At 42.0% G+C, this 10,718-nt stretch overlaps 1 protein-coding gene across 2 annotated transcripts in view; it reads left to right on the top strand.

Moving 5' to 3' along the window:
• LOC109323513 (hippocampus abundant transcript-like protein 1) overlaps positions 1 to 10,718 on the top strand; it is a 57,642-nt gene that overhangs the window by 19,990 nt on the left and 26,934 nt on the right. The window contains exons 1-3 of one of the 2 annotated variants that reach the window (XM_019555138.1): positions 3,978 to 4,145; positions 4,995 to 5,090; positions 6,634 to 6,696. In XM_019555138.1, coding sequence (XP_019410683.1) covers positions 5,082 to 5,090; positions 6,634 to 6,696 — 72 coding nt within the window. In that variant the 5' untranslated portion in view covers positions 3,978 to 4,145; positions 4,995 to 5,081. Of the gene's footprint in view, positions 1 to 3,977; positions 4,146 to 4,994; positions 5,091 to 6,633; positions 6,697 to 10,718 lie in introns of those variants that run through there. The other variant, XM_019555137.1, reaches the window with a different exon arrangement.

Genomic DNA, 10,718 nt, shown 5'->3' with positions numbered 1-10,718 from the left:
GGCAGCATGGTTAATCTGAGATGTAGACTCACCGGAGGCAGCTGGAAGGGCATCTTTGCCCGCCCAGGCAAAGATGCCTCTTGGGTAACCAGAGGCATATTCGGTTATCTGGCACCCACCATTCCTCATGGGTGCTGGATAACGTAGCTTTTGCTGTAGTTTGTGCATGAAGCAAGTGAGCCACTTACAGTATCTTGATGAGGCTTGGGATGTGGAAGCAAAACTTCATTTACAGAAACTTCCTAACGAGTGTCTTAAAGTAAAGAACTAACCTTCTGCCCTTGCAAAGGTCTGGGACCTAATATTGGGTGACAAAGTCCTTTTCGGAACATATAGTGTCCAGGAAGTGTGGTGTCATAGGAGACAATCGGCTACCCCAGGAAGGGCCTAATGCCGTGTTTCCTGGACCCTCTCTTTCTTACTTTGTCATGCAGTTGCCCATGACTGGAAAAACCTTCCTCCCTCCAGGACAGTTTCTTTCAAAAACGGCATACATATTTTATTTGGGGGTGTGTTGTATGTGAGAGAATGCAGTATTTGATGACTACAACAGTTCTAGCTTGTCCCTGTTTGATAGTTCAGATACAAACTGTGAATTGCTGTTGTACAAACATAGAAGCTGTAAGTTTTTTTCGAGACTCTAAGCTAACTTGAAATATTCAACAAAGCAGTAAATACGCAAAAAGAAGGGAAGTGGGCGGGAGAGGATAAGCATAACTTTCATAGTTTGAGCCACTGGATTATATAATCAGCTATATTAGACATGCACACAGCATAACTGACTGGTTGATTGCTTTCTTGCCCTGCATAGCACAAAAATGTAATGTTTATATTGACCTTCATGTATTGCAAGATGATGTCTGTATGTTCCTTCATGTATTGCAAGATGATGTCTGTCTCCTCACCCCTCCATCCCCCCACTTAATATGGGGAAGAGGGGAAGCCCTTCCTCTTGGTTTTGAGTATATGCAGGGGAAGATGGGTTGCGACTCCAACTCCAGCCCTGACCCCTCATCCCCATTTTAACATTGGGGGTGGTGCTCATCTTGGATTCCAGTGCGTGGGGGGAGTGGCAGATAGCTTAGGCCCTGACCCAGGGGTTGGAGCCAGAGCTGCAGCAGCTGCCTGACCATTTTCACCCACCCTGCCACGTACCATATGGCTCTATCCAGGCCACAGAGCACATGGTTGCTCCAACTGCAGCCCAGCCCAGTAATAGTGACAGCAGCTCTGGCCTAGGCTCCATGGCCCAACCAGAGCTGCTGCTGCCCCACCAGCTGCACTGTGGCTGGAACAAGCACGTGGTTTGTACGCAGAGCTGAAGTGGGACTGATCCTCCTGCTCCAGCAGGGCTCAAGTGCCAGATGAAGGAGAAGGGCAGGTGTGTGGGGGGTGCAGGCATGGGGGTGCAGCCAGAAGAAGGCACCATGGGGAGGGGGCAAGTGCTGTGGTATGTGGGGGCAGCCAGCAGGGAAGCAAGTGGTAGGGGGACAGGCAGCAGTGGGCAAGGCACTTGTCTGCCCCCCAGCACTGCTTTCCTCACTGCAGTGGTAGACGTGACAAATTTACGACAATCCACCAATAATTAGATTCTATATATGAAAAACTGTGTATCATTATAAATTTCGCCATGTGTAGAGTCTAGTTATCAGGGGGTTCGCTTAAAATCGGGCTCTTCTTGGATTTGGGTAAATATGTATTGTAAAACTAGAATAAGTTACAAACTTTGTTTTTTATTTACAAGGATATAGATTCCCATTGAACAGAAATGACTGCAACCATAGGCCTTGTCCAGAGGAGTGTGGCCATGCAGTATGTGGCACCACAGACGTATCTGCATCACCACGTACCACATGTTTCATATGCAGGGGTCAAAAACCGGAAAGGCGCATGTGGCAGCGGTGTGCACCACCTAAAGCCAGAGCCTAGCTAGCCAGAGCTATGTTTCTAGATTCTGGCCACCTTAACTGTGAAAAAGTTCTTTCTGATGTCCAACCTAAATCTACTCTCCATGATCTTGTGGCTGTTGTTTCTGGTTATGCCAAAGGGTGCTCTGGTAAACAGAGCGTCTCTCCTATTCTCTGCTCTTCCCACACAATCCTCCCGTCTCTCCCACACACACAAGGTGTGTGTCCAGTCTCCTTTTAAAGATTCACCCGGTTTACCCCAGCATTTTTGCCAGATACTTGCACCACCATGGGCAAGACTTGTATTCCAGAAATGCCTTATAGTGATGCCAACGTTATGTGTGAGGAGGGTGACTATAAACTATATATGGTGCTCATTTCTTGTATTTGGCGTTTTGTTTTAATTCATCTTAACCTGAGCTGGTTTAAAAAACAGGCACAGTAGATTTGTGCCCAGGGTAAGGCTCTAGAGTTATCTTATAGAATCACAATTACAAAGGAACTTGAATGTAAGCATCTATCTATACTGTTTTCTGATCGAATCTAAAAGCAGTTTCCAGTAGAGGAAGTGTAAAACCATGGAAGGAACTGTTTAGTCATATGCTGCCTAACTCCTTGCCACTCCTTGGGGGAGGGGGGATGCTCCAGGAGGTCCTGTTGCATGGCCAGCTGCTGCTGGTAGCTGTCATCAGTTACTCAGTAGGATTTAGATTGTCTTAACTCAGTCTTGGAGTTGTTGAGCTTCTCCTGTTATAGTAAAGAATTTTCTTTATACTCTGAATGGAGAGAGTAACTTGTGGGTGTATAAAAGATTCCATGAATATAATGGAAATGTTGGCTTGAGATTAAGTTAAAGGATGTCAACAGAGGTTGAGCCCATACTGATAATGATGTTCATAGTTTTTGATCACTTGAAGATTTTATCTTCCTAAAAATTTAAAAGGTGGTGGTGGAGGGCCTTTCTCCATCCTTTATAGCCAACATGCATAGTTATGCCATGAGCAGAAGCAAGATACTATAAAAGTACATTTACAGTCTTGTGTTAATCGGAACACGGGCAGTGTGGAGCAGGAAACTTAAGCCATAATAATAAAATGTGATTGTTGGTTAGAAATTGCTGTAGAGATTGTATATGCTTAAACAGTGTCTACCCTAGGGAATTCTTCTAACCCCCAAGTGACCTGGTTCAGGTACAAGCATGTTTAACTAACTTGGTAACAAAAATGCCTTTGTGTAAGCTTTGGTTCCCACTGGTGCAGATCAAAGCTGTTAAACTGAGGAGGAACAGCAAGTGCATAACTATGCTTATTAAACACTAATTGAGCCTTAAGAGTACATACCACATGGGAAGATTTTTCTCTATTTTATAGATCAGGTAGCTTAAATCAAAGATTTTTCTGAAGACCACGGAGGAAGATTGTATCAGCAGAAGGACAGTGAGTTATTGGGTCTCTAATCCTGTGATGAATTTGCATCTATTGTCATACTTTTAAGCATGTGATTGAATCAAGGGAGAATCTACTCTAAGCAATAAATCGTCCCCAGCTGAAAAAAGTATTATAGCTTGGAGCAGAAAAGAGCCCCAAATCACATGTTCAGATCCCTTGGAAACTTCAAAGTTGTTATTCAAGATGAAATATAGTAGCTTTCCCTTTGGAGTAAGTAACATATAGGACAGGCAGTTCAATGCTCTTAATACAGTGAAGCTAAATGATACTAAAAGGAGAATAGTACAAGAGGTAAATTTAAGGTCTTTTTACTACATGCCATGTCACGGTGCCCTTTATGATGAAACTACTTGATAAGGATTCATGTTTTTACATACGTCTGCCGTGCTTGAAAGTCACCTACTGAGTTATTGGTAAATAGGCAGCTTTGCATAATGATTCAGGGGGTCAAAGTGCTCTATTTCTACAGAGCTTGAGTTTTAATTTCTAATGGGGCTAGAAATGTGAAAGATCAACAATCAGAATCTTTCTGATTCTGCAATTTGTCCAATACAGTGTGTGCTAGATTTTTGTGTCCTTCTTTAACAGACTGAAAAGTGCAGTTGCAGTATGGTCATTTTCACTGTAGCTGTTCTAAAAAAAAACAAACAAACAACTTGTGGATATCATGGCTGTCTAAGTGAATATGAACACTCCATTCTTCTGCTGTTTGGGAAGCCATATGCCATAGAAGAGACTGCAGCCATAGTCACTTGCATGGAAGGAGGGCCTAAAACAGAGGAGACTAAAGGTGGGATAGAGTAATAACTGTCCCCTTCCCAGCACAAAGGTAGGCTAGGTGTGCAGTTGTTTCTTATCTCCTGGAGACTGAGGATGCTGGTCTTCCGATTTGACAGAGAAGACTTGTGGTCACATCCTTATGAGCAGGGGCATGTAGTTGCAATGGGGGGAAGAAAGCAGCGACACAAATTTGTGCTGCTGCTTTTTGACCCAGTGCATACCCCTGCATGTCGGGTTAGTGCAGGGAAAAATGTTCTGGGTGGAGTAGGGGATGCTGGGACCAGCATCTGGGCTGGCCCTAGCGTCCTTACTTGGGATCCTGGAGGCCTCTTGGGGCTTCAGTGATGGCAATTCATGCATGGGGAGCCTGGCTGGTATCCAGATCATGACTCTGGCTAACAAGGCTCCGGTTTTGCGCAGCATATGGTGCTACCATGTGCACTGCACCACTTTTTTCTGGCATGTTTGTTTGGTTTTTGTTTTTGTTGGGTTTTTTTTGTTTTTGACACCAGGATCTCCTGGTAACAAAACCCACCATGCTGCTAATTTGCAGCATGTTGAACACTTGCATGTGCAGCACATGTGGTTTACATCATCACAGACAGGTATGGATGACTCTCTGGGGGCACCAGCAGCCAATAGCTAGCAAGGGGGATGGGGGTCCCCCAATCACCAATGCTGGAGGTGCCAGCACCTCACCGGGGGGGGGGGATGTGTCCCCTAACATGTCACCTATGCAGACACTTACTTTCTTTCTCTTTGAAAGTGTAGGGCATCTTGAAAGTTAAGTACTGTTTTCAGTTTGTCTTTTAATATAAATAAATCCTGAATAACTGTAAAATATCCTTTTTCTTTTTAGCATCAAGGTATTGGTCAGCCAAGTGTATACCATGCTGTGGTGGTTATATTCCTAGAATTCTTTGCCTGGGGACTATTGACGACTCCCATGCTAACAGTAAGTATTGCCAATATATATTTTATGGAATAACACAGTATGTTAATTTGGACTTCAAATTAGACAACACAGAGATCTGAAACTTTTAACAGGCTGCGTCACTCTTGAATTGGGCTTGTCAGTCACAAATGGATTCATGAGGCACCCGACTAGACTTCTTGCATATACACCATGATCCAGAGAATAGGTGGCTGCTTATAGTATTTATAGTACTCAAATTGAGTTTGGTTACAAGGGTATGATTATAATCAAGGTTATTTCCTGCTGGCTAGCTAATGAACGTTTCTCTTCTGTATAGCCTTTTGTTCCTATTACAAAACCATGACTTTTAACAGTCAGGTTGCAAAAATATCCAAATCTGGACTGGAAGCATTCTGGTTTGACTTGTCACAGGTAGAATACCTGGAGTGCTAGATCTTATGTCTTTGTCAGTTTTTCTCATTTTTCAGAAACAGACTTCCATAATGATTCCCTACTTACCTGCAGACGATAAAGCAGGTTCTGATTACGAAGTATACGATTGTGTTTGGTAGGGTGCGTGTCTTGTTATATCAGTATAGAACTTCTGGCAAAATTTAAAAGCCCTTATGTGAAAAGTAGGTGTGGTAACCGCTTAAACTGCTGGAATGCAGTTTTGTTTAGGTTGACTTAATTCTGAAAGATTGGTAATAGAATATGAAACTTTTACCTTCTGGTTACTGGTTTTAATACTTTGGAATCAAGATTGCCTAGAAGTAGTTAAAAAATGACTGCTCATTTATCAAGGTATTTATATCTCAGAAAAGTTTTTTTCCTTGTTATACTGACATTTCTTTCATTTTGGATCCTCATTAATTATCTTTGAAAAGGTTTCAAAATTCTCAAAAGGGTAATTTAAAAAACAAGAACCCCCAAACCCTATTTCTCTAGAAGTGGGCATCTCTCACCAGTAGCATTCTTTTCATCTGATTAGATTAGACTAACAATCACATGCCTGTTCAAAGAGCCCTAATCAGGCCTGTAACAAAAATCCTGGTTGGTATTTTAAAAATGCACAAACTGCTCAGTTGTATTTAGTAACCTGAGAATTTTTTTAGTTTTTCTGATGAACAGGTTCTGGCTGTACAAGTATTGGAAACCCCCGACAGTACCTCTCTTCCTAACTATAGTTATCCTGGCGTAATTTTTCCATATGTAATTTATGGTGACAGAACAAAGTAGCTTCACAAATAGTCCCTTTTGCATCTGTATATGTGTTAGGGGGAGAAGAAATCTCAAAGCATTTTCAGCAGCCTTTGGAACACAAGTTAAACAAACAAACAAAAAAAAGTTGTCTTGTATCAGGATAAAATGTACAATTACCTCCATACCTTAGTGTATAGATAGCAATAAGGTTAATAAGCAAACAGTTGTGTTCTGGGCACAGTAGGGAAAGTTCTAATAAGGCCTGGAAATTTTATTTATTCGTTAAATGTAAATAGGTAACTTTTTTTTTTTTTTTTTCCCTTCTCATCTCTTGGATGACGTGATTTTTTTTTTTTTTTTTTTTTTTTTTCTTCTTTAGGTCTTACATGAAACTTTTCCTCATCATACCTTTTTAATGAATGGTCTTATTCAGGGTGTGAAGGTAAGAATCCCTTTATAAGTGGAAGCACTAAATATAACCTTTTTGTGCTAATCAGTTATTTATAGGTGCACTGATACATTGGTCCCTATTGTATTGGCTCTGATAAAAGGAAAATTGACATAATCGGCTTTATTTGGCAGCCCACCAGCTTGGAGAGCAGCGTCTGGCTGGTTAGTCTGGTTTGGAAGGGCTATGGGGGGATAGATCAAGGTTGCCAGGGTGAGGGATGAGGGGAGCTAGGCTGGTGCAGGCGCTGTCCAGCTGGGGCGGGCTACGGGCTGGAGCTGTAAGCGGCTTGTCTGGGGGGTGCAGGGAGGTGGAGGGCGGCTCCCACCACTGTACACACCCCTGAGGCAGCATCCTTTGGATCTGTGCACTGGGAGGGGGTGGACTGCTGCTGCTGCAGGTGGGGCTGGGGCAGTACCAGGGTCTTTCCTGTTGGAGGGTTGGTCTGCTCGCGACTCTGTCCCATATCCCGCCCCAGCTGGGCAGTGTCTGCCCCTGTCCCAGCCCCACTCCTTCCCTCACTGCAGAGGCCTCAATTTGCCCCTTCCTTTCATCCCCCCATCAGACTTACCAGCTGGACGCTGCTTTCCAAGCTGCCAGGCTGCATATCAATAATCGATATGGCCGATATCGATTGTTAATAATCTGCCATCAGTATCGGCCAAAAAAACTTTATTGGTGTACCCCTAGTTATATTGGTTTTACGCAATTTTATAGTTTTGACTTTTGTTCTTCACAGTAGCTGCTTGAACACCTGGAATTGATTAATATCATGTTTTTCTTTGCCATAAAGAGTTTGTTCATCAATTCTAGAAGCCCTAACTTGCGAACAGAAATCAAGAGTTAGGGAACAAACGTGGCAAGAGTAAAAATTTTAGTTGAGTAGTATCTATACCCTTATGTAGATAGCAGACTTTTATAAATTTGTGACAGATGTTCACGCTTCTCACTGAGGTTTAAAAAAAATGTAAAAAGTAAATAGCACTTTGTTTAGATACAAGCATGAAGTATTGGTCATTAGTAGTTCTTCAGTTCTTTTCTGGAAGTTTTAAATATTTTCTCACATGTCCTTAGTTAAGTGTTTCTCAACCAGGCTGCCATTGTAGCCAGTGGTGCCTTGAGATCCTTTTAAGGGTGTTGTATGCTGTTAGTATTATTAAGTTTACAAACATGGCTCGCAAGATGATACCAGAGATTTCAAATAGAAATCCATAGCTGTGGTCTCTCTAAAGTCTCTACAACAAAAACCCTGCTCTTTGTTTTTATACTAAAGAAAAATAATAGAGTGGATGTTTTTCCAAGGGGTGCCTTGAGTCTGTCCAGGGGTGGCTCGAGTCTAAAAAGATTGAGAACCATTGCCTTAGTTTCATCCCATATTTAATTCTAATTGTATTCTATTAGGTTTTCCTCCACTTAAGATATGAATTTGTTTTTTCATTCTTGAACCCGAACTCTAGGACACTGAATCCTTCGTATGGTCTTTTCATTAAAACAGGCTGTTGTGAGTGAGAAACTAGGTGCTAGATCTGTGTTACTATTTTTGCACAAAATTGTAATATACTTAGGAATATTTCATCATGTCTCTTTGGTATTTTCTGCTTGATTTGAGGTGTGGAGAAATAATGTCTGATTCAACGTTTAAAGCATGGATTCACATGTGCTCAGCATATTTAATATGTGAAATCTTGCCCCTTTTCTAGTTTCAATATGAATTGAACAGTGTGTGAGAGAATGAATGTGCAAGTAAAACAGATCAGTGTAGTGACAAACTCCTTAGAAATGAAACAGTTTTAATAACTTAAAGCATTTTATTTTTTTGTATCTTAGACCAAGGTATGGTATAAATCAGAGGTACTCTACCTCTGACCTATGAGCTGAATATGGTCCATGAAGCCATGACATCCAACCCGTGGGGATCCCTGTAGGCTGGGAAAAAATTAACAGCTGGGGAATCGGGGAACTGTGGATGGCTCCAGCCCTACCCGGGTCATTGTGACTCAATGGGATCAGGGCCAGGCTAGCCCCCCATGCGTCTGGATCAGGCCAGGCTGCTCTCTATCCCCTCCATGCATCTGGATAGGGGCTGCTCCACTCAACCCCACCTCCCTGCCACCCATATCAGGGCTGGTCTGCCCTCCACACTCCCTCATGGATCTAGATCAGGCTGCTTCATCCTCTCCAGTGTGTCCAAATTGGGACCAGACTGCCCACCCCCCGCTCCCCCCCGTCCATCTCTCCCAGCTGTTTCTGGGTTGAGATGGCTTCACCCAGACCCCCTCCTTTCACCTGGTGTGTCCAGATTGGTGCCAAACTGCTCCCCCTTGTTCCCTTTGGCGCATCAGGAATTGAGGTCACTCCATCCTTCCTGCCCACATGTCCAGATCAGGACTGGGCTGCTTTTCTTCTCTCTCCCCTGCCCAATGGGGCTCCTCTGCTGCCCCTCTATGATAGCTGGAACTGGCACTCCCTCTCTGGCCTGTGGGGCAAAAAGGTTGGTCACCACTGGTATAAACGTTTTTTTCCAGTCTGTCCTGTAGTTGATAATAAGCAGCAATTTGATTAGACCCATCTTGAGGGTTAAAAATATTGGCAGTAGCTTACAGCCTTTTGACAACTTTAGTGATAGTGGAAACAAACACTTACCAGTGTGGCAAGGATGGGATGTTTTTGCAAACTTTCTTTACCATAAGCAGAATACTTGGATTTCTTCTGTGCTTCCAAGCTTCTTTTAGAACTATTTGGAGTGATAGATATTTCCATGCTTCAGCATAATTAGTGTAATTTTTAACATAATGATAATATATGTTTTGGTAGTAGCATCATATGCACTAAAAGAGCTCTTTCTAAGGAAACTAAGGTATCAAAGTTGTAGCAGTAAGTATAAAACAAATGGGATAGTGAGACATGTAAAGTTTTGTTTTCTGTTGTGAATTGGCTAAGTTTCAGTTATTAGTCTGAATTCATTTTTATTATACTGAAATGAAACTTTTGAAGAAGTAAACATGCTCACTTCCTGTCTTTGAGGCTTACTTAAGACTTCCCTTGAATAAAGTAAAATATTAAAATAAAAGATTAAAGCAAATGTGCTAAGTAGCACAATTATTTTTCTGTAAGAGGGTGTAGTGAAGAGGCTCCTAACCTTCTTAGACTGGAGGCAATCTCTGTTTGACTCTGTACCCCTCTGTAACTTTTGTGAATTGAGTGACACCCAACTTCAAAACCTAAGGTATTGCAGTGTTTACTTCCTTGTAGGGGAGGCCAGGCAAGAGCCCTGAAGAGACAAGTTTGAGCCTGCAGTTATCTCTTTATATCTGCTTATCTCCTCATACCTTACAGCACCTTTGAAAAGATTTCATGAGCCCCAGGGTGCCCTTGCACCCTGGCTGAGAATCAGTGGTTTAATTCCTTCTGAAGTTGCTTGTCATTGTTACAAGTATTTATATAAACAAGCCATGTTATGATTTGAATTTTGTCGCTTTTTATATCTAGTTAAAATAAAATGGATCATGAACTTCAGAATTGCTCTACATTTTATATAAGTGTATGAGGAAGCGCTGTCATTTACTGCTCTTTAAGTGGAAATTGATACATAAGTATGGTGCATGTTAGAACTGTAAAGTAGAATTGCATTAAACTTGTGCTATAAATTATGAATTATTTCAGAAGGTGTAATATATGTGGGGAAATGGCATATCTGACTGTTTTGTCTTTTGATTTAATGAAACTTTTATGGGAAAATAGTGTGGCTGTTGCAGTTGCTTCAAATTTGTATGTGTAATATAACTGTTTTGGGCCCCAAGTGATTTGATAAATGACTCTACCACATACTTTAGTGAATTTTAGCTCTAATGGACAAAATCATTAGTCTGCATATGAGTAATGCACTCTGTTCCCACTGAATATGCTCTGTTTAGCTTTCCAGTTTTCATTTTTCAATTTTAATTCATAGTTTCATAGTTTCTAGGGTCGGAAGGGACCTGAGCAGATCATCTAGTCCGACCCCCTGCCATGGCAGG

The sequence above is a fragment of the Crocodylus porosus genome, unplaced genomic scaffold (assembly GCF_001723895.1).
Source record: "Crocodylus porosus isolate Cpor-Errol unplaced genomic scaffold, CroPor_comp1, whole genome shotgun sequence".
NCBI classification, from domain to species: Eukaryota; Metazoa; Chordata; order Crocodylia; family Crocodylidae; genus Crocodylus; species Crocodylus porosus.
The sequence above is the reverse complement of the archived record's forward strand: the minus strand, read 5'-3'. Positions and strand labels throughout refer to the sequence as shown.